Raw genomic sequence first — 23,163 nt, forward strand, 5'->3', positions numbered from 1 at the left:
ATATATATTGGTTTTGCTGCTATTTTGGAAATTAGCTTGAATTATTTCAGAAGCGACATTCGAATTTGCAATAAAAAAATAGATTAAATATATGTTAGTAGTTCTGTTTAGCACTCTTCTCTCTCGCCTCCCCGTTTCAGACAAAGAAACCAATTTTAATACCAACCTCATTTTCTCCTTCAACCACTCTCTTTTCCTCCTTATATTCAGTAACAGCTAGCCCCAGACTCGTACACAGTCGCTATTTACGTGCTTTGCGGTGGTGTGAGAAGATTGGATACGAGGATGGATTGAGGCGCGCGGGTTGTCATGGGAAGAGGCGAAGGAAAACGAAATGATTTCGTTTGACAGATCCTTGCAATCGTGCGTGAAACCGTGCAGTGATCTTTTTCAAGAAAACGGAGTAATTTTAGACATTTCTTGCAGTCAAAATTCACTGCGGGTTCTAGTTTGGTATTTAACGAGCTAAAGCCTTCGTCCGATGAGTGATTTCTTTTTTTGTTGGCTTGTAATGTCGTGCTGCCGTAATGGCTTCTTCGCGGGAAGACGATGTGGGTGATTTGAACAGTTCTTTCCGTGAATTGTGGATCGAAGGTTAGTATCACAGTCATATTTCGTCTTCCCGCGAATATTCCCGCGAAGAAGCCATTACGGCAGCACGACATTACAAGCCAGGAAAAAAGAAATCACTCTTCGGACGAACGCCGTATTGGATCGAAATCTGCCAGTCGCTATTTTTCCTTCGCCTCTTCCCATGACACCCCGCGCGCCTCAATCCATCCTCCTATCCAATCTTCTCACCCAACAAAACACGTAAATAGCTACTAGGGACGAGTCTGAGCTAGCCCTAATTTTCTCTCTGTTTGCGTTCCCCCTTTAATAAGAAGTAAAAGGTTCTTCAGCCTAAGTCAGAAGTGTATATCTGTTATGCTCATCAAATCCGGCTAAGTACTCCGGCTTTGGTTGGCTTTTAACTTCTGGTTTAATATTTTCGTGGAAAAACCTGACTTAAATTTCAAGCAGCTTTCCTTAGTTCTGTGAATTGAGCTGACGATTTACATTGCACCTTTTTATCAGGTTTTCCTCATTCATCGTGTTTTGGCCGTCCGTTTGTTAGGCTTATTGCGAGCTTCCTGTCGAGTATTGCTGTTTTGCTAAACATTGCTGTTTGTCGAGTATTGCTGTTTTGGCTTATTGACCTTATTATTAGAAGGTCGGCAAACGTTCCCGATTGACGGGAAAAACTCCCTTCTGCATCTGCAGGAAAAGTAGTCTAAATGTCTGTAGTGAACAAGCGCATGCATCATTTTCGCAAAAACATACATTCAAAGCTTTCTCAGTACGAAATCATGGTTATTTTTGTTTCAAGAAAATGTTGTTTCATGGTGAAATTGAAGGGAAGTGTTCAAACCTTGAGATGTCAAGGTTTGAAAGCTTTAATTTTGAGACTGAAACTGAAACAAGTTCTAATAGTCTGTTTACATGTATGCATGCTTTCTTTCTGCTTTTCTCTTGTTAATTTTATTTCCCGTCAACATTCCGAATTTCTAGAGCCTTTATTTGTAGGTCATATTATCAAAAGATTCTACGCGAAAAGGCATTCGGAAAACAAAGCAGCTTGGCGACCTCGGTTCTCCTTAAAAAGAGGTGAAAACTTTAATTTGTGATTTTCGTTATGGTGCAACCGAACGTGAATATGACGTGCTAGCGCAGCTGTACACCTGGGTGTAAAAAGAGAGAGACAATGTGGAACAAAGCTAGTGTTGTCTGTACCAAAAATCAGGAGCTCGTAAGATATAATATAAAGACAGCTGGGAGATAATTTTAACTGTGCTTATGTGCCAAACAATTGTAAACACTTTGTTTTCGAAATGAAGGCGGGAATAATTTCTTCTTGTTGCCTACAAGGCTTTTGACAGTTTTGCTGTAATTTGTTGCAGTGTACCGTTCAGAATGTCATTTGTAATTTTGAGTTTCCGCTTTTAATCGGGAAGTAGGTTAAAAGCTAAGTCATGTTCATATCCATTTTTAATAATAGTTTCCTTAACAAAGGCTTATTTCAATTGTTGTACCGATAGAACAGGAGTTAATGACGAATTTTAGTGTGGGCCGTAAGCCTATCCCACTGCTTGTTCACCTGTTCATCCCTTGTTTATTCCTATTTTCCTCCAATGATTAACCTCCCTCGCCTTTTTAATTTACTCTATCAAACAAAACAAATCATTTACATTCGATAATCGCGACTATCTCTGTTAAAAATGCTCCTTTGTAGGGTGATCGTTATTTTATTTTGCTTCAAAAAGAAACTAGAAGAAGGAGGAGGCGTAGTGCCTAATCAGTCTTTTATGTTGGTTACAATTAACTGAATTAAAATCTATTATTCCTTGCGTGTGAAGAATGGTAAGCCAGAAGGCTATTTTCCATTAAGCATAAATACTGCAACACTTGCTCCTGGGAAGCCAGATGGGTTTATGAAAGAAGCAACATCAGAACGTCAGCAAACATGAACACAACGGTGAATGGATCAAGCTGCTCCATTCAGTTCAATCCTAGATCAGCCAAAATTGGTAAGACTGTTGCTTTCTGGCTGATATTCGTCGTATCGCTGCTTGGGGATTTCTTTATAGGAATACTTGTTTACAAAACTCAAACTTTGAGAAAACCAATCAACTTTTTCATTGCCAACATGGCCATGTCCGACCTGCTGTATCCAATATTCTTGTTCCCGTGGAATCTTACTCTGTTGCACGTGGGCTCCTGGCTGCTCAGGGGTTCTCTTGGCCAGGCCTTGTGTAGGCTGGTTCCTTTCCTGATAACTGCATCCAGTTTTGTGTCTATTCAGAGCCAGTTTCTAATAGCCGTGGATCGATTTGGAGCTGTGATGTTTCCACTCCGTTCCCCACTCATCAGTTCAAAGCTGTGCCCCTTCTTCATTTTCGCCACGTGGATCGTCGCGATGGCCGTCTCTTCGCCATCTTTATTCGCCAACCTGAACTTTTTGAATACCCGGGACGACGTTTCTGTCGTATGCTGTGAAATGAAGTCTTAAGAGAGTCCTCTTCGGTTGCAAATTACTTCACTGCAACATTTGTTGTATTCCTCTACATCCCCATGGCCTTGTTAGCTATACTTTACTCCATCATCCTTATCAAGCTCAAGTCACAGAAGATTCAAGGCGAACAGTCGGCCAACACTAATGAGCAGCGTGCGAAAAGAAACAGAATTTAAGTGCTAAAGATGGTCATTGCGATCGTGTTAGACTTTGTGTTGTGCTGGGTACCCTTTAGTATTGTTAAATTGTTGAAATTCTTTGTATGGGACAACAAAGTATCCTGTGGCATGTCACTTTACTGGTCTATTGCCTTGTTTATGGCTCGAGGAAGCAGTGCCATCAATCCTTGCATCTGTTTCATTTTCAGTGGGAACTCTCGCGGAGCTCTTAAGAGACTCCTGAATTGTTCTAGAGGCGCTCGACATGTGCAGAAAGAGTAATTCTTGAAAACTCCGATCATAAGATAAGACAGCGAGCAGTTAAAGCAACCGCTCCCGGAAAAGTAACTCTCCTCGTGATTTGTTAATCTTAGTCGGTATAATTATATCTCAAAAAATAATTAATTATTTAATTAGATAATAATAATAATAATAATAAGAAGAAGAAGAAGAAGAAGAAGAAGACGAAGAAGAAGAAGAAGAAGAAGAAGAAGAAGAAGAAGAAGAAGAAGAAGAAGAAGAAGAAGAAGAAGAAGAAGAAGAAGAAGAAAGAAATTAAGCGAAAACTTGTACAATTCAAATTCACAGAAAGAACATGTGCGATTTTTGAGGAATGACTTTCTGAGTTAAAACTTAATTTAATTGTAGATTAAAAAAAAATTATGTATCATGCACCTTAATCGAAAACAATAGTACATAGGCCTATCATTCTGTAAGTTATTAGTTGAAGAAGGGTGAATAAAGGTTTTTAACTCCTCTTTGGCCGGATTTCTAATGTATTCTTGCCCGTTTCGCTAGAAATGAGGTACTTGTGATTGTGTCGTTAAAAGCTTTCTTCAGATTCTCAAAAAAAAAAAAAAAAAAATAAATAAATAAAATAATTAGAAGTTAGTGAAATCTCTACTAGCAGGTTAAGTGTCAACAAAAATCAACTGAGTAGATAACCCTCCTTTTCTTTTTTAACCCGGGCTGTCTTTTAATCATCGGTGCTTCTTTCTTTCCTTCTTGTTTTGCCAAGCATGTCTTGTTGTCCTCGAGGGAGGGACACTGAGAGGTTCCTGGGAATGAGTTTGTACAGGAGGGACGAAAAAATGACGAAAAAAGCGATCCTATATTGACATCATAGTCCTAATATAGTTAGTTATTTCCGACTTCTTGCGTCTTTGCTTGTGGTTCATTTATTCGTATTCAGTTTTTCAGACATGCCATCAGTTATGACTGTCATTATCACGGGCAGTGATGTTTTCTTTCCGAAATGTGAACGTTGGACGAAACCCTTCCTGTGAGAGGGTTTGTTGGGGGTGTGGTTTGAATCCCTCAACAACAAAGAAAAACTGTACACGTACGGGGTGAGATACTCAACTCTATTATTGATAGGGAGGTAGGAATGAAATCAAATTCTCAAACGTCCAAAAAGTCCTGTCCAGGCTAAAGCTGGACCCAAAAACGTCCAATAGCCCAGAACTTAAACTCTTGAGCGAGTTAGCTCCTATCGGCACTGATGTACCTGAGATTCACTGAGAACCAGCTCCTACCATAGCCTTGGGCTGTGAAACTACGAAGTGTCTTCTGTGGCACGGTTATTTAACTCCAATTCAGTTGTGCCGATACGTTTGTGCCTTTTGGCTCTTCAAAAGGATACTATGACATGATGGATGCCTGCAAGATCCTGCCACCACCACCCCCCCCCCCCCCCTCCCCGGTTTGGTTAACCGGTTTGGTTTTGAGTAAAGGGCTATTTTAGAGTTTAAATACTTCCAATTGTGGGAAAACAGTCTTACCACAAGAATTTCCTCTACATCAAGAGCCGAATCAGCCCTTGGGTATCTTACATAAGCGCTGAAAAACGTCTTGTGAATTTGGAGCGAACTGTATTTCGCGGATACGGTAGAAGAAACCAACTAAGCTGCGCAGAATTTAAGGGAATTTTAACTCATTGCATGAGTTATTGCAGGGTGCAGATTACCACGAGAATACTCGAACGCACCCGAGGTGTTACGAAGATTAGCGACGATCACTAAAACATTCAGCTATTGTGGAAGAGCCTCCATAGGTTGTCCACTATTTCCCTCTGAAGACTTTCACTGTTTTGGATAGTTTTATCAACGTCGATCACCAGTCAGTTTGACGTGGTGACTCGCTAGCTACTGAAGCGGAAGGGTCGGACTGGCACTTAAATTATTTACTTTCATGACGTTTGGCGGGGTGTTCCAAGGAGCGGGTTGCCAAACCGTTTGGCCACGCACTGGACTGCGCTTTGCGCGGGCACCTTTGTTTTCTCGCGTTAAGAGGTACATTTATTTAGGTTATTCAGGAAAACCACGCCTCGATTTTTCTTTCATTACTTGTTTACTGAAGTCCATGATCATCAGCTCAACATACATTAGTTGACACTGAGTATCTCAGGTGAAGACTATAGGCTAACTAGTTAACATTACAACAAATTTCTATGATTTCAGCTTTCAGTTTATATTTGGACATTACTTTCGAAACATTGTACGGCAACAGGTCATCGAAAAATAAAGTTAGGGATACAACATAATGATGATTGTCCTTAATCGGATCAACGAAAACCCATTTCCAAAACACTGGTCAACTTTTAAGCATTTCATTTACTTATTTTAAGCATGATCGTTCCGGGCGTTATGAACTTGCATTAAGGAAGATTTATCTCTCGCCTGTAACTTAATTTAAAAGTTAAATTTTTTTACCTTACATTGGAATTACCTTTCCAAGACTAACTGAAACTTAAGAAAAATCTAGTTACGTTTGAAATATCCTTAACTGAAATGTATTCAGTACTAGTACTTATGTCAGACTTTTAATTTGAGACCCCTTTGACCATTCAGGTTAATATTTCCTAGTTGTGATCGTGAATGTTGTTTTGTATAACGTGCTTCTATCTTTTAACTCTAAATTACCCGTGATCATTTTTGCTAATGTTTTTCGAAAGTAAATTTGGTCAAGTTTGATTTTGTGCCTCAGTGGGAGTAACTTGGTTAAACTCTTGTTCCAGTGTCTATTTTGGCCAAACGACAGATTCCTTGAAGAAGCAACTCTGGCACTTTCTCGATATCGAGAGAGGGCGGCTCATCATTCTCAACTGAGGCACTATTAAGGTCTGTCTCCTCTTCATCTTCTTTACCTGCGTCTTCACTGACATTCTCGGCCATTGGTGTAACTTTCTGTTGACCTGGTTTTCTATTGCTCCCTTGAGATGTGTTTCGCCCTGTCTGTTTGTCTTGTCCCTTCTTTTTTCTCTGTTTATCTTTCTTCGGTAATTTTCCCTCGCTCTTTTCTTCTGTAAGCTTTATTTCCATTGGCTTTCTTCGGACGTCGGTCAAAACAGCCATCTCAGTGGGAAAATTCGACGGAAAATCTATGGCAAACTGTCCCTTTTGGTGGTTCAAGGACAAACTTATGTCATGTGTTTTTGTATCTCTGCTTGTTCCAGTGATTTGGAAGAACTTCTGAAGAGCACCATGGATCTTTCCGAAGAGCTGCATTCCGTCCTCTGTGGAGTACCACTGCTCTGTTTTGGTCTCAGCTTCGTTCGCTGTTGCTGCAGTTGGTCCAACTACTTCCAAGGAGTCAGACACTCTTTCACTATGGTAACGGTGAAAACGACGATCTTGTGAGAAAGGACCAGTTTCAAGGAGGCGAAAACCACTGTCTCCTTCTAGTGTTTCTGAAAGAAGAACGAGAAACCAAACATTACGTTCGCGTGGAGTACTTTTTTTTAAGAGTGGCTGAGTCATTAAGTCAATTGTAGTCAAAAAAACTAATCACCTACACATCTCAGGAAAGTTCATTACTACAAAGCTTTCAGTCGTATACAGCTTCTTACTTGCTTACGTCTACACCAGGTGTGCACTAATAGAAGTGTAATCTAATTTTTAAACATTTTACTGTAATAGATGAGTTTTAATCGGACTAATAAGTTTGCCTCGAGTACAGAAAAATTCCTAGTCGGTCTACCACCCATCGCAACCGATAACGGCATAAGAAGAACTGTATGACAATGTTTGTTTGTTTTTTTTATTTTCCTGAAAGCTGTTAGGCAATCTTGATAGTTTCATTGTCAAGAATATATCAAGAATTATATCAATTATAGATTGATCCAAGGTCTGTCAAGAGATTTCAGTATAAAAATAAATCATGGAGCGGGAAGAAGACATTAATTACCGATCACTCCGTCCAATTGTTTTTCGTGATAAGAACTTTTCTGAGAGACACGGAGCTCCACTTTCATTCTTTTCTTGTCGGAAGACAATCCTACTGTCATCTTGACAAAGCAAAGCGACTCCTCGTCGATTTCGCTCTCACCTGCAATTTAAAATATATTAAAGGCTCATGGTCTCACCAAATATAAATAAATAAAACGGTATATGGCACTCGTTACAAATAATTTACAACTGTTGTCATACTTTCGGTAGCAAATCACACTGCTGTCGTCGTTGGTATTCGCCTCTTCAAATGAAATAAAATAATAAATAAATGGGAATTTCAGTGGAAATCCGCAGAATAACTTTTTTGTCCGCTGTTTCCTGATTGAATTGGAAAGGAGATACAGTCCCTACTTGCATGTTTATAACCCCACCTTATAAGGCTAACCAGATTTGTTTTCGTCTTTCCAAACATCTCAACAAACTCGAAATCTATCAAATGTGTCTGCATTTTAAAATATAATATTTGAAAAGCACCCACTTCGATCGCAGTGAAATTAAATACATTTTTTAAAGAACTGAAAACTAATATCAGATTCTATTGTGGTTTGTCTTTGTCGAGCCCCAAGGTAGGGCGATGGTGCTTTTAAAGTTGGGTAAAACGGCGTTAGAACTTGTAAACGGCATTTTTTTTCATTAAAATTAGCGCTGGAAATTAAAATAACCGAATGGCAGATGTGCTTTAAACTAACCCCTACAAGCCCACTTGTAATTTGAATAGAAAAATATAAATTTCTGAGAAAATTCCCATTGAAAACACCGTTGCCATGGTAACATCAAATTAATGTAATAACACAAGCATGCAACACACTTTCAGCAGATAAATGTTCGAAAAAAAATAATCAAGTGTGGTAAATTTTGGTTGACTATCTGTCCGTGCGTGTAGACCCCCCCCTCCCCCCACCCCACAATCCCCTTCCGGTATGGTGTGAGGGAAACTTAGGCTAGCGCTTTGCATCCTTGTTTGTCTAATACTGTCACGCTCGCTAGAAATCTCTGATTTTAGAAGGGTTTGCAGCTAAAACACTATCACCAGAGCGTGAACATATGCATGGGACAAAAACTGAAACAGGCACAGAAATCGTGGAGTTATTATGATCGGGAACGCCGAAGTCGCTCAAGTTATAATTTAGCTTTTCTTACCTGCATCAGCAGTACTCCAGTTTCCTACATGTCGTAGACCGTGGGTTTCCTTTATATCGTCTTTTATGAGCTTCCTCTCTTTGAAGTCTGGGTCTCCAATAATATACTGAATGACTGGCTGATACGAGTGAGTCCACAGGCCGTACAGTTGTCCTTTCGTCGTCTTCGCTTCGATGAGGCGCCTGATCTGCTTCATCTCACCTTCGTGGATTGTAACTGTTACGCTCATCTTTGTATTGTAGTGCTGAGGCGGCAGACTGTAAAAATTAAAAGTTAACAAACCGTCGAATAAAAGCAACAAACGGAAGAATGGTAGCAGCAGACCTGCGTTCCTGACTGAGAAACCAGGTGACCTTGAATACCAGCTGAAGTTTCAGTTTCGAGCTCTTGTGGTAAACATTTCTTAGAATTGAAATTTATACGCGTGACGTAATCTATTATTACCGGTTTTTCGCAGAACAGCAATATTAATTTATTCATGCATGGAATTCCAGTTGAAAAGAAACACAAATGTTCACCGAGCTCGTAGATACTGTCACATGCATTGTTATCGTCGTTCGATCTTTGTTCTGGAAATCTTTAAGAATTCAACTCTAGCAACTTACACATCTCAATGATCTCTGTCTTTTGAACCGAAAATGATTCAGGGAAAAGTCCCATTTAGAAAATAGTGCGGGGATCATAATTCCGCTGATGTATTTAAAGGACAGTTTCGAGACTACATTCGTGATCCTGCAGCAAATTGCAAACCGTATACAACTTTTAATACAAGCTCAACCATTCTTCACCAAATTCCCCTGTGACTGAAATGTTGCAGCTGTATTTTTAGAACAAATGTGCGTTTCGTTTTCTCAGAAGCATTCAGCTCCTGTGTGCATGCGCAGATTTGAATAAAAAATGAAACACTTCCGCCAAAGGAGTGATCAAAATAACCCATTAATAGATAGACAGCTGGGCTTGCGCATGCAGTGGTAGTTTGCTCGGGGTCGTCATCGAAAGAGCATTAAGACAGTGCTGACTTAGTAGCTTTCGCCGGGAGCCATCGTGATGCCTTGGTCAGCATCTCAGCAGAAGAGACTCGCTATGGAGAAAGAATTGCTCGAAAAATATTTCCGCAATAGGGTGACGTGGATCGATCCCGGACACCAAACCAAGGTCGAAGTACGCGTAACATGCACTAACGACAAACAGTACACGTTGAGGGTGTATCTACCGGACGATTTCCCAAACTCGTGCCCCAACATGGTTGTGAAAGCACCGATGTTGCGATCATACAACAGATCTTTGTATCTGCACCAGTACCACGGTGACAACCACACAGGCTACAATATAGAGGGCTACTCTGGCATCTGCCACTTTAGACCAAACTTGTGGCGATCCAACAACACTCTGTACCAAGTTTTGATGAAAGGTATGATTTGGCTGGAGGCGTATGAAGCTCATCTGCGAACTGGGCAGCCTTTGAGCAAGTACTTGAGCGAGATGTCGGGGTAGACTAAGAGGGTACACAAGCCGATTCATGGGGGAAGGCAATGATCCCAGACATGAAAAAATTGTTTCGTTTTGCAAAGTGACTATGAACCTGCTTGAACGTTAGAACTATTTTATGAAACTAGGCTATCCGACGCTTTCTAAAGAGGTCATTCTCTCTTATCAATGTATATTTATAACTGTTCAGTTAGTGGAGACATTTTTGCGTTTGTTCTATAAGAGCTTCTTATTGTTGCAATTTTTCGTTTCGTTTCTTTTTAAATGTCTGAAATAATGTAATGCCATCCATTCGGTGTTTCACTTGGCCAATAACAAGATTGTGAAACTGAATGTGCTATGCATGTGATTCCTCTATTTCTTGGAAATTGAGGATGTAAACATCGATCAACGAACGAATTGTTGTTAATATTTCGGTAAACTTAAAATTAAAAGCTTCAAAATAAGCTTGTCTTAGGTGAACACGCTTACTACAACGTTTCTTGTGTCAAAACGCCTTTATATAAGATACATTTTAGGAATATTGATCACGTGATAATAAACTGAACAGCGCAACCACTTCCAACACGAAGGGAATCACTATATATGATGCCTTGAGAACAGAGAAAGGAGTAGACTATACCGATGATAGATAGGGAACTTGCTTTGTGTAGTTTTTGGGTAGATGGATTCTGTGTTCCAGAGCCAGTTCTTGTTCCTTTACTGTATCAAGTACATTTTTTAGCCTTTCACTTTCATTACCTGACTAAAATGGCCTGTCAAAGCTCGAAGATAAAAGAAAATTCAAAGATGAAAGAATAACAAAATATGTGCGAAAAAATTGAATTATTAAACCATATCAATATACACAACAAACAGATTTATCAGCCTGCCAAAACCGTTTGAATTGAATACAAAGGAAGCAACATTATTTTCACAAACTGTTTAAAAGCTTGATTTTCCGAGAAAATTCGAGGTCTTCTTCAGAGGTAAACAGCAGTTTCCAAGAAGTTTGTTGAAATATTATTGTATTTTGTTGCTAGTCTTTTGTCGTTGGCTTGCTGCCGTAAGAATTCATCACAAACGCTCGTGATAAAAATCTGTGATACAATCATACTTCATTTTCAAGGAAGCTGGTGGATACGTTGAATGTGAGTGTGTTTAATGGAAATTAAAATGAAAAGGAAAAGGAAATTAGTTGGCTAGAATGTGATATCTTTCGTCAAAAAAGGTACGTGGATGAACAACACTGTTTGCACCTCTGCAATAGCAATACCTCTTCATTATGTTTTGCCATTATATTTAACGAGGACGTCATTTATGTGTTGTAGCAGCTCTAACCTCTTACCAGCCACCCACGCATGCTCGACAGGAATCGATTCATTATTTCACCTTGAAAGCGTAAAACAGCTTTTCGCGCGCTACATTTATAGCCACGATCATATCTTTCCGTCATGCCTTGGTCATTGAGCCAAAGCAGAAGGCTGGCGATTGAAAGTAGAAACCTTGAGAGAAGCTTCGACCGTGACAAAGTTAAATGGATCAAGCCGACTGGTGATACACAAGTTGAAGTGAAAGTAACATGTAGTAACGGCAAAAACTACACTATCAGAGTATATTTACCATCTGACTTTCCCAATTCTTGTCCAGAGGTGGTGGTCATCTCTCCTTCCAGCGGTCTACTTGCAAGGAAAGACGGTTCTCTGATGAGAATGATGAATGGCTACGACCACATTTTACCCAGCAAAGATGGTTACACTCAAATCTGCCACTTTCGTCCTGACTTGTGGAGGGATAATAACACTATACACCAAGTGATCATGAAAGGTCTACACTGGCTGGAAGCTTATGAGTTGTATCTTTTGACTGGTGCTTCAATTAGTCTCTGCTTACAAGCATGTGAAAGCTTCTTTTTCGATGGTGTTGTTATGGAACTATAGAGCTTTCAAGAACTAATACGATACGTACAATCTTTTGAAAGACTCATGCCACTTCGATATGCGTATTATAATGACGATAGAAACAATGAGCTTGCTCACTCAGTTGACTCTAAATAATAGCATACTTGGTATGTTCATTGTACAGTCAATCAGAATACATTTGTAAAGAGACTTAATTGGGAGAAGAGCAAAGCGAGAGACACTGGACAGTTAATTATTTGAGCTGTACTTCCTACCTGTGTTGTTTTCGGTTGCTACCGAGTCAGCTTTATTTCATATCTTTCATATCTTATCATATAGCAGGAAAGTGATGTGATGTTTTGATCATGTTAGCGGAACCGTTTTGTAAATCTTTTTAAATATTCCTCATATGTTTATCTAAATTATACATTTGTCTCGCTAGGAAATGATATTTCCATACATACAAACGGATCTGCATGTAAACAAAGACCGGATGTCGACTTCTTGGAAACGGAGGAAGCAAAAAAAGTTCGTTTATATTAGTATTGAACCAGCCCTGAAAATTCAAAGCCAGGCAATATTGTAAAATAGTATATGCAAAGACGAAACAGGAAAATAATAAAACTGAGAAAAGGTTTTACCCGGAGAAGCAACATTAGAACAAGTTTGAAATAGCAATTGTGTCAACACTTGATCAATAAATATAAAGATTATGCAGAAGTTTGCAGAGCATCGGTGACCTTCCCTTCGATCGTAGGTTTCTCGGTTCTTGTGTTCTTAATCAAAATAGTCATGACTTCATGACTTTGTTCGTGTCTCAGTGCCTTAGATGAACCGGTGAAGATCAAAACATAAAGCCGGTATATTTCGGTACATGTAGCAATGGGGGACTGCAAAGGGAAGTCACGTAGCGTCTGCTCAGTTGAAAGATCAACTTCATTATAACTAAAATTCGAGACCCAGCTGTAAAACAGTAATCAACTTATAGTCCTAAATCGTGTAGTGTGGCAAAAGCAACCGTATTTCTTGCACCAGTTGTGGTACTGTTTTGATAGCCTGTTATAGCCGTCGACTTAACCAACGAAGTGTATCAACTGAAAAAAAAAGGTGATATTTTGGCTGTTTAAGCTGTTGTTTTCCTTCTTTCGTAGCCTCGTTCATTGATTGATGTATCGACCACAAATTTAATATATTATTCAGCGTTTTTGACATTGTCGAATTATGTCCTTGACGCCTCAAATTTCCGAGAACTGAAAGGTATAACAATGCTGATAACCAAATCCGTTTTCCTTCTGCTTCAGTCCTTGAGCAATCAGCCAATCTATCTGTTACTAAAATTTCAAGAGGTTCAAACAGCCACAAAACCCATATTGCATTACCTGCTTTAAAAGAGAAAGATATTTTCATAAATTCCTGAAAGAGTTGCAGCTAATGTTAGCTTCCACAAAGTAGACACGAGCATTCTAGGTATATACAAACTCGATGTGGGTGTATTTATCTCCATCAAGTATGATTGTAAATATGGTCTCCAAACTAAGAGACGACTTCCCTTGGCTCGTTTACAGTTTAGAATTCTCGTCTAAATCATCGATTCTTTATTCTCCATATTTCGAATACTTGTAACAGCGAATAAGCGCGGAACTTCTGGAACTTTTCAACTGGTTAGAATTTATGTACAGGTTCAAACTGCTATCGCATTCTGAAATGGTTGGACTCCGGTCGATTTTACTCTCCAGAAGATTAACAGCGTTTCATCGCCATAAATCTTGCACTAGATCTCTAGCTTTAAAACATTTGTGTCCCTCTATTTAACTCATCAATTGTTGAGGAGACGTATAAAGCAACTGAGGGCCTTAACATGTACACTGAATAAGAGTGGTCTTGAGTCCAAAGGAAGATGTGCAAATGTGGAGAGGTGTAAAGTTTTCCACTATTTTAGAAATAATCATAGTTTAAAGATAATAAAGCAAGTCGGGACAAAATTTGCTAAGTACAGCGTGCTCTGTTGTTTATGCACTGAACCTTACCTTTTGATCAGCGTGAATCCGTTGATTGTAACGGCGACAGAATTGGCGAAGGAAACCTTTTTACATGCAGAACAAATGAACCAACTGTTTTGACTCAATTTATTGTGAGTTAGTCTTCAAATAAAACCCAAACATTCCAGGAAAAGCTCAAACGTGGCTGAATTCACCGTCTACCGCTCTTTCCTAGAACTGATGGTTAATGTTTAATTGAAAAAGTAAATGATTATTTTTATTGAAGAAAGAAAGAAAGAAAGAAAGAAAGAATGAAAGAAAAAAAGAAAGAAAGAAAGAAAGAGAGAAAGAAAGAAAGAAAGAAAGAAAGAAAGAAAGAAAGAAAGAAAGAAAGAAAGAAAGAAAGAAAGAAAGAAAGAAAGAAAGAAAGAAAGAAAGAAAGAAAGAAAGAAAAAAAGAAAGTATGTAACTAATAACTAACTAAAGACAATTGTCAATAAAGAAAGAAAGTGAAGAATGACTTGAACAGTTTGCTAGGAAGGTCTAAGACAAACAATCTGCCGTAAGTAGTATACAACGAACCATTCTGCTGCACGCTATAAGAATTGTGAACATTGGACTTTCACACTAGATTATGTTACGTTACGCTGTTTTTGTATATTTGTCTTTGTACACCCACCGGTACCCCGTAAAAGGTGAAAGGAGCTTGGTATTAGGCCCCTCCGTATAACCTAAGACCAAACATGTAACTAATTACAGACAATTACCAATGAAGAAAAAAAGAAAGAACGAAAAAAGAAAGAAATAACTCGAAAAAAATATAGCTCAGTTATCACTAATTTGTACGTATGAGTTTTGGATAGGTTGCGCTAATAATTTCATGTAAACATAACGGAGGAAGAAGAATAAGGAGAAGCCGGAAAGAGGTATCGAGGTTTCTTTGACAAAATTACATTATCTGGTAAAAATTTTTGCGTTTTTACTTAGGTTTTATAGCCCCTGATGAATTAAGGTTAGTTTTCTCTGAGAAAAACATTGGGGGCTGTTCGACCTGCCTTGTGTGTTAACAAAATTTAGTTCAAAGTGGTGATCTAAGGCTCCTTACCTATGTTTTTTTTTTTATATATATAATATATCGAAGATCACTATCGTTTGCTCGATTGTTAAATTGTAATGAGGAAGTTACTTTTTTTTTCTGACCAAGGATAACATCTCGTCAGTGTCTGGCTAAACAATCCGAATGATTTATTATACAAGTAAGTCTGCACATGCACTAACGTCCAAGAAGAAGAAGGCGTTCTAAAGTGTTGGAGTAAACGTGTAAAATTAAATGTTCGTCATTTAGTCTGCGCCAATTTAGAGTCTTTTAAATAGCTTTTATTAGTTTGTTCTGTTAGTATTAGCTGGACGTAGAAAATATTAGGAACTGGCAGTTTCATCCACCGCTAAATTTTCGAGGTGTTTCAAAAAATAACTTATATTGTATTCAATAAGACATTTTATCAGCCTCTACTCCCGGAAAACAAATGGCATCAATTTTATGCCAAAACGATTTTACAAGAGTTATTTAAGTATGCCTAATACGAGCCGGAAGACTTATTCACCGAAATTTCTTTAAATACCCAGATGAATTTCATTCATAGTTTATTTATTTTCCCTGTTTCATGTCTATTAAACCGTTGAAGATACCTTCTAATAGAATGATCTACGTATACAGAAATGTCACGTGGAATGACATTATTTAATACTATTAGTGCTAATTCTGTGATTGAAATAAACAGTATGACATTCCTCTATTCCAAGTTCACAAGGAGAAGAAATTGATCATTGCATAATTTATTCATGCATTGAATAAATTTTCTACCCAAGTGCAATTAAACAAAAGCCAAATCATGAACACAAATTGTTCAATTCTTCTGTGATCAACTTGCAGATCTTGAAAATATACTCTATAAGGAACAAAGAAGCCATATTTCCAACCAGCTGGATATTGAGATAATCGTTAACATTGACATTTAAATAAATTTTATTTCAGTTTCGCTTCACTTCCTGAATTAAATGCTCTATGGGTCACTCGAAAGTTTTAATGTTATCTTCATGCTCAAGCGAATCATGCATCTGCTATTCTCTTCTTTGCCCATGGCGATGAAAGAAACACACACACGCATTTAATTATTTAATTTAATCACGCTTCCTTCGACAAGGTGAATGTAAAAGCTTTGTCTACATAAGACGTTTGGAATTTGGAAAACGCAATATATAATGCTTTTCTTAGAAATGTTTGTTTTCATTCAAGTGTATTTCAGACATCTGCGCATGCACCAAGTTCGAAGAAATCGAAAACGGAAGCATGCAAACGGGGAATTAAAGTCTACATTGACTGGTTCAATCAATTGTCACGCGAAACAATATTAACAAAATCATTGTTGAAAACGTCCTGACCTTCTTGTCATGCCTTGGTCGGCAACACAACGGCAGAGACTTGCATTTGAGAAGTCACTGCTGGAAAAGTACTTTCGTAACAGAGTTTCTTGGATCGACCCAGCAGGCGACGCAAAGGTTGAGGTCCGAGTGACATGCACCAACGACAAACAGTACACGTTGAGAATTTATGTACCGCAAGACTACCCTAACTCCGTGCCTCATATGATTGTGAAAACACCATGGATGACCACGCTGAAAAAGCGAGACGGAAGGGAGTTGGAAGGCATTGCCGATCACACTTTAGGAAGTCGTGATGGCTGTACCTTGATCTGCCATTTTAAGCCAGCGTTATGGAAGGATAACAACACGCTTTACCAGATTTTCATGAAAGGTTTGATCTGGCTGGAGGCCTACGAGGCTCATTTGCGCACAGGAGCAACTCTAAGTAGATATCTGGCAGAAATGTGAACGCCTTGGTGATCTCCATCAGGCTGCTGTACCGAATTGAATAATCTTGTCTTATGACTGCCTATTCCTGCCGACTATATGATATGTGTTGGTCCGGCATTTCTTCAAAGAGAGCAGGAACAACCTGCTCAGACATAATCATTTGACTTGTATTACAGTTTGATGTCTAGAAATTAATACCGTAATAAATAATACTAACAGCACTAAAAATGATTTTCACATTTTTGGACGTTTGTAGTAGCGTTCTTTCGTATAGAATGAGCTCATAATTATATCAGTGTGAACCTATGAGGAAACATCTAATAGGAGATGGTAAATAGCATAAGATGCACACAGTGTTACATGACAAACACCAACAACCACAACAAAAACAATCATAACTATATTTACCTTTGTTGTCCGAATGAAGCGATGCAGGTAAAGATAAAGTCAGTATAAGAAAGCGTGATATATTTATGCCGAAACAGAATAATTTAAAAGTGTACAATTTTCTTTCCATGAACCAGAAACTGCAAAATGAAAGGTTGCAAATTTGTCATTAATTAATAAAAGCCACGTTTCAATTCTTCAAGGATGTCAAGCTCTATACTTTTAAGTGTGTCTTATTTCTTTGAAATTCTGGATCATATGTAATTATGCATGATCAGACTGCTTTAGTGCCAAAGTGACCAAGATTTAACTTGAACCTAAACAGGCCAACTTATACTGTTTAATGAAATTATTACGCCATAGAAACTCTGAGTCTTTTACTTAAATGTCTCCTTACTGCGGTAGCAAACTTCCTATTTTGAATGAGGACGAATACAACCCTGATAGACCTTGATATCCTGGCAGCGGCGATTTCGTTACTTTTCATTCGTCGGATTGAATGGCGTAAACAGTTTTCCACGAAATTCACTCGCAGGCATGATGAAACTGAGATGTTTATCGGTATTTCTAGATAATCATAACGGCTCTTTCCGTGTGAAATTGACAGCGACCTCTTTGGTATTTTTGACACTGGGCCGGCATAGACGGAATCGAATGGTTTTTCCCAGAAGCGTTCGTTTGTTCGGCAGTCGAGCGAATCTGACAGTCAGTCTGCGCATGTACCAATTTCAGCGAAAGCGAAACTCCAGGAACGTAAATAAGAAACTGAACTAAATTAAAATTCGTGTTTCTTGCTAGAAAACAGTACTGAAATTGTGTACAAATATTGAAAGAGCGTAACATTAACATATAGAAACGTCTGCAATCTCATCATGCCTTGGTCAGCAACACAGCGGCAAAGACTCGCGTTTGAGAAGTCACTGCTGGAAAAATACTTCCATAACAGAGTTTCTTGGATCGATCCGACAGGCGACACAAAGGTTGAAGTGCGAGTGACATGCAGCAACGACAAACAGTACACGTTGAGAGTTTATCTGCCACAAGCCTTCCCTAACTCAGTTCCTCCAATGATTGTGAAAACACAATGGATGACTACGCTGAAGAAGCGAGACGGAAGAACCGATTTGGGAGGATCTCAGTAGTGATCATACTTATGGAATCCGAGATGGATGCACCCAAATCTGCCATTTCAGGCCAGAATTTTGGAAAGATAACAACACACTGTACCAAGTTGTCATGAAAGGGTTGATATGGCTGGAAGCGTATGAGGCCCATTTGCGCACAGGAGCAACTCTAAGTAGATATCTGGCAGAAATGTGAATCGCTGTTCAAGACTGACCAATGTATGTAGTTAGAGTTCAATGTGGGAAAATGTCAGTGAAATTTGCTGTCACAGTGACATAAAAACTTGTTAAAGCAAATAAAATTTCGCGATGCAAGGAAACTTTTCTCCAGCCGGAAAGCTCAACGTTCAGGACCAGAGGTCATTTTATTCTAGAGAAATAGGAAAACGATCAATGAATAAAAATGTTTGTCTAAAAATTACATGAATTCCTCAATTTATGCCGACGTGGTCAATCAGGTACGTAGGCAGACGGAGGTGAAAAGAATTCAGAATGTTAAATACAATATCAACAAATAAAACAAAACATTATTTGTACCTTGGAACTGTAGTCTAATGGGGCAATCCTCGTATCAGATGAAATCAAAGTAGGAAAAGGTGATCTTTTTTCCACCAGTTGTTGCGATCAAAAAAATATAATGTACTTGCGTTCAATAGCAACTGACTAAATAAAAGTTGGTCCACTGAGCGGTATAGTGGTAGGTTGTAAGATCACTGTACTGAAACCGTCATAAAATGAGGCTATAACTTGATATTTGCCAATGGCGTTTTGTGATATGTGATTTTACTCATTATGCATGATTTCTTGGAAATCCAGGATGTGTTGACAATCATTTACATTTCAGACATTTCAACTTGAACTCTGGAACTACACCAAATCATTCCTATTATAAAAATTAGATATTCTGTTTGAGGTGGTTTGATTGCACAGAAAAGATGATCGAAATAAGTATGATATGAGCAGAAATCGGAAGACTTCAAATGTCGCTATTCAATTTGTAGGGTTCAAAGGCCACATACAAAATTTTCCACGAAAACCACTGTGACGAATACGCGTATAATTTTACATACCTCTAACGGTATTTCTTGGAACTGAGACTTTGCATGCTAAATTATAACAGATATTAGCCTGAAGTATTTTAAATAAGAGCGGCGAATGGGTTTACTAGTTGCTAAAATTTTATTTTGTACTTTTACTTTCTATAGCAAATGAATCAGAATTAGAACGCTAGACTGAGAGAGACTGAGCGAAGCATAGGAACATGTCACGTTCGGTTCCGCTGAGAGCGTGATCTTAGTTGAGTTCCCGGCGTTTGGCTTTTGATAGCATTATCCAAAAATACTAAAATCAGTTTGGAAAGAGAAATTCTTCTCATTCTTAGCCGGTAAACAGTAAACGCCGTTACATTCCAGGCGTATTCCTATTTTTTTTTTTTTAATCATAACTGTAGGTTTACTGAAGATCCCAGTTGATGATTTAACCGAATTCATCGATACTCTCGAATCATCAGCTTAATTGACAGTTTTCCCCCTAAAACTTACCTCAAATAACCATTCAGTGTTGCAGCAAAGGTAAAGCAATGTTAACACAGCCTGGTATTGATTATTCGAGCGCTGAGAAATTTGGTAATCTTGGGTGTCAAGCTGTTGATCTGACTCTTCTACGCATGTGAGATTTTCCGAGAAAATGGATCTAAGTGAGTGAAACCACCAAGGAAAACAGAAACCTTACACCTATTGCTTCTTGTCAACTAACCTTGCAAATAAGGAACCACTTGCGATTTTTTTAAGCCGGAGGGTTTTCGATTCTTTCATCATGCCCTGGTCAGCATCCCAGCAACAAAGGCTAGCGTTTGAAAAGGATTTGTTGGAGAAATACTTTCGCGGCAGAGTGTCCTGGATTAATCCAACTGGCGACACGAGAGTTGAAGTCAAAGTAACTTGCACCAACGACAAACAGTACACGCTTCGAGTGTACCTGCCTTCAGACTACCCAAGCTCTTGCCCAGAAATGGTTGTGAAGTCCCCCTATTGGTTTGGTGGCTATTTGAAGAAGAAAGATGGCACTAAGATGAATGATGCGGATGGTGAAGATCACACCTATGGCAACCGAGATGGCTGCACGCAGATTTGCCATTTCAACCCGTCTTTGTGGCAGGACGACAACACATTATATCAGGTGTTCATGAAAGGATTGATTTGGCTGGAAGCTTATGAGGCTCATCTTCGCACTGGAAAATCCCTGAGCACATATCTGCGAGAGATGTAACTGTGCTTCTCTCGAACTGCAGAAATAATCACTCTTTTCTGCTGCAGGTTTAGTTTATTTAAGCCATGTGAGCTAAGCCTACGTTTTGAACTGTTCCGTGAGCTAGTGTACCGTGATCAGTTATGTTTAGCGATACGATTTCTCCGTTCGGTGAAGTCTACACATTTAAAATTATATTAAATCAGTAGGACATGACCATGATCGATGATCAATAATATAGATTGTAAACAAACGCAGAAATATCATCATAGCTAGCAAGCAGGCTGTACTTCTTGTAATAGAATCAGCCAGTATTCTTTTATACAATCATGACAAAGAATTAAATAGGTGCAAAAACTCTATGCAGACATTTTCTTTCAAATTTCCAAACAGTGAATCAGGGTTTAATTTAACCTGCCGCAAAATAATAAGACAGCCCTTCCCCCCCTCCCCCCCCCCCGCCCCGCCTCGGAGAAGATTGGGGGAGGGAGAGGGCTTCTTTTTGAGCTTTTTACGGGCAATTACGTAGCACATTTTGAATAAGACGCATCAGTGGCTGATTTCTTAGAACCGCTCCGGATACAGTTAACTTAATTGAGCATAACTTAACTACAGTGCTGTTCGCAAATGATTTAATGGCATTTCTGTTTTTAGCATTTTTCACTCGAAAATGTTGACCATCGAATTTAAAAGACAATAACAACAAAACCTTCGTTTCGTGGATTGCTGGAAGCAAAGCTGGGTGGATTCCTCGTAATTAACTCCGTGGAATAATGTGAAGATTAATAAATTTGAGTTTCCGAGGAGAATTTCTAAGATGACCACAGTGTCACCTGTAAATGTTCTAGCCGTGGATTCATAAATATATTTTCTTTTCAAAAATATTGGCTGATCATCACCAGATCATGCGGTCACCGGTATGTAGAACATGTTGAAAATTTCACTTCCGCCTTGACTTCCGGGAATCATTTGTTTACATTTTCAATCCATTCCAGCATCTACGCATGTGCTATTTTCCAAGAAAGCGTAACTCAGTAAGTAGGGCAAAAACCCAAGCGCACACAATAGTCGACATTCGCCATTCGAATCTTCAAGAATCTTCTTTGCTTCTGATCTAGCATAGCGGCGCTCGGTTTGGTTTTGCAATTCACATCGTTCTTCGCAGCATCATGCCTTGGTCAGCAAACCAGCGACAAAGACTCGGGTTTGAGAAGGATTTATTAGAGAAATACTTTCGAGGCAGAGTGTCTTGGATTAATCCAACTGATGACACAAGAGTTGAGGTCAGAGTGACTTGTACCAACGACAAACAGTACACGCTCAGAGTGTACCTGCCATCAGACTACCCAAGCTCCTGCCCTGATATGATTGTAAGCAGCGCTTCATCCTGTTTGAGAAGAAAAGATGGTTCTTCCATGAGTGGCATGAACGGAAGTGATCACACCTTAGGAACCAGAGATGGGTGCACAAAGATTTGCCATTTCAACAATAGCCTGTGGAAGGATGACAACACTTTATATCAGGTCATCATGAAAGGCCTAATTTGGCTGGAAGCTTATGAGGCGCATCTTCGTACTGGGAATCCACTGAGTAGATATTTGGCAGAAATGTAATTTTTCGGAGCTTTGATTGTGGAGGAAAATGTTAACAGAACAATCGTAATGTTTCCCACAGGACTCTGGTATTGTTTCGTTATAATAATAATATATCACTTGATGTTGAATATAGGCGCTTAGCGCATAAATTAACTAGAGAACGCATCCGGCCTAGCTGCACCTTCTTGTTCAAGTTAGCAAACACTAACATTGCAACTGCCCTAAGTTAACGTATAGTGAATTTTGTACAGATCTTTGAATCTCAAATAGCTAGATTGAAATACCCTGTCGCTAGTATAATTATCAAATATGAAAGTGTTTAGAAGAAACAAGGATTGAATTTTTGTGGTTGAGGGGCTTTGTTAGTAAAGTGAAACCGAATGTATGCAAATTAAGGCGTCGATTCTTGGAAATACAGGAACTTATAAAAGATAAAAATAAAAGTATTGTCAAAAGGATTGGATTTCGAGGTGACTGTGTGCGTGAGGGAGGGGATAACAAAGATTTGACAAAGGGATTAGAGCGAGCAACATAATAAATCCTTGGGGTAGGGAGGGGTGGCTTTAGCACATTGGTGACTCCGGTGGGTGGGTGGGTTGGAGCTATTGGTTCTCCCCCACAACATCATTGTTAAGTGGTTACTGTTGATCTTTTAAATCCTGGCTTCCATTCTATAGACCCTAAAACTATTATACCGGTGACAGCTAGCTGCAAGGCCAGGGAACTTGTTTCGATGGACGACAATCCAGCTTGATCAGTAACTAACTGAATAACTATTGCGTTTTTCAGGATTTATTTCAATTCTTTCGCGTAACGCTCGAGTAGCTGGCATCAGTGAGGAAATAAATTCCCTGCAAATTTCAGGTCTGTTAGTGTGAGCTCTCGCGTCAACTGCAGCGCCATGACCAGAATTGACACACCAAACTGTTACCAAATAAATTTCGGGAAAAGTCACAAAATTTGTGCATTTGTTCACACATTGAAAATATTATAATTGTTTAATGCCCGCG

At 39.0% G+C, this 23,163-nt stretch overlaps 4 protein-coding genes and 1 pseudogene across 7 annotated transcripts; 4 read left to right on the forward strand and 1 right to left on the reverse strand.

Moving 5' to 3' along the window:
• Positions 1-5,538: 5,538 nt before the first annotated feature.
• LOC146471489 (uncharacterized) lies at positions 5,539-19,965 on the reverse strand. Of its 4 annotated transcripts, none has more exons than XM_085119961.1 (4): positions 19,853-19,965; positions 8,580-8,836; positions 7,396-7,536; positions 5,539-6,898 (listed from the first exon to the last, which is right to left on the reverse strand). In XM_085119961.1, the coding sequence occupies exons 2-4, from the start codon at positions 8,806-8,808 to the stop codon at positions 6,210-6,212; spliced, it is 1,059 nt and encodes a 352-aa protein (XP_084976087.1). In that variant the 5' UTR covers positions 8,809-8,836; positions 19,853-19,965; the 3' UTR covers positions 5,539-6,209. The 4 variants fall into 4 exon arrangements, with proteins under 4 accessions (XP_084976087.1, XP_084976088.1, XP_084976085.1 ...); XM_085119962.1 differs by lacking the exon at positions 19,853-19,965 and adding an exon at positions 18,849-19,790; XM_085119959.1 differs by lacking the exon at positions 19,853-19,965 and adding an exon at positions 13,975-14,135.
• LOC146471490 (uncharacterized) lies at positions 9,220-11,243 on the forward strand. The gene has a single exon (XM_085119975.1). It carries the CDS (start codon positions 9,627-9,629, stop codon positions 10,071-10,073), a length of 447 nt encoding a protein of 148 aa, XP_084976101.1. The 5' UTR covers positions 9,220-9,626; the 3' UTR covers positions 10,074-11,243.
• Positions 17,622-18,780, forward strand: LOC146471491 (uncharacterized; annotated as a pseudogene).
• A 39-nt stretch (positions 19,966-20,004) lies between the features above and the next one.
• On the forward strand, positions 20,005-20,918 carry LOC146471492 (uncharacterized). The gene has a single exon (XM_085119974.1). The coding sequence runs from the start codon at positions 20,127-20,129 to the stop codon at positions 20,577-20,579; it is 453 nt and encodes a 150-aa protein (XP_084976100.1). The 5' UTR covers positions 20,005-20,126; the 3' UTR covers positions 20,580-20,918.
• Positions 20,919-21,607: 689 nt separating this feature from the next.
• Positions 21,608-22,611, forward strand: LOC146471493 (uncharacterized). Its single transcript, XM_085119976.1, has one exon. It carries the CDS (start codon positions 21,728-21,730, stop codon positions 22,169-22,171), a length of 444 nt encoding a protein of 147 aa, XP_084976102.1. The 5' UTR covers positions 21,608-21,727; the 3' UTR covers positions 22,172-22,611.
• The last annotated feature ends 552 nt before the right edge of the window (positions 22,612-23,163 follow it).

The sequence above is a fragment of the Pavona decussata genome, unplaced genomic scaffold (genome assembly GCF_977016875.1).
Source record: "Pavona decussata unplaced genomic scaffold, jaPavDecu1.1 SCAFFOLD_102, whole genome shotgun sequence".
Lineage (NCBI taxonomy): Eukaryota > Metazoa > Cnidaria > Anthozoa > Scleractinia > Agariciidae > Pavona > Pavona decussata.

Bases quoted from the DNA above. Each gene is read 5' to 3' on its own strand.
- LOC146471492 (XM_085119974.1), top strand. From the start codon at position 20,127: ATGCCCTGGTCAGCATCCCAGCAACAAAGGCTAGCGTTTGAAAAGGAT.
- LOC146471490 (XM_085119975.1), top strand. From the start codon at position 9,627: ATGCCTTGGTCAGCATCTCAGCAGAAGAGACTCGCTATGGAGAAAGAA.
- LOC146471489 (XM_085119961.1), bottom strand. From the start codon at position 8,808: ATGAGCGTAACAGTTACAATCCACGAAGGTGAGATGAAGCAGATCAGG. The intron at 7,537-8,579 runs GTAAGAAAAGCT...TTTAAATTGCAG, and splicing joins CTGGAGTACTGCTGATGCAG to GTGAGAGCGAAATCGACGAG. The intron at 6,899-7,395 runs GTAATTAATGTC...TTCTTCTTTCAG, and splicing joins ACAATTGGACGGAGTGATCG to AAACACTAGAAGGAGACAGT.
- LOC146471493 (XM_085119976.1), top strand. From the start codon at position 21,728: ATGCCTTGGTCAGCAAACCAGCGACAAAGACTCGGGTTTGAGAAGGAT.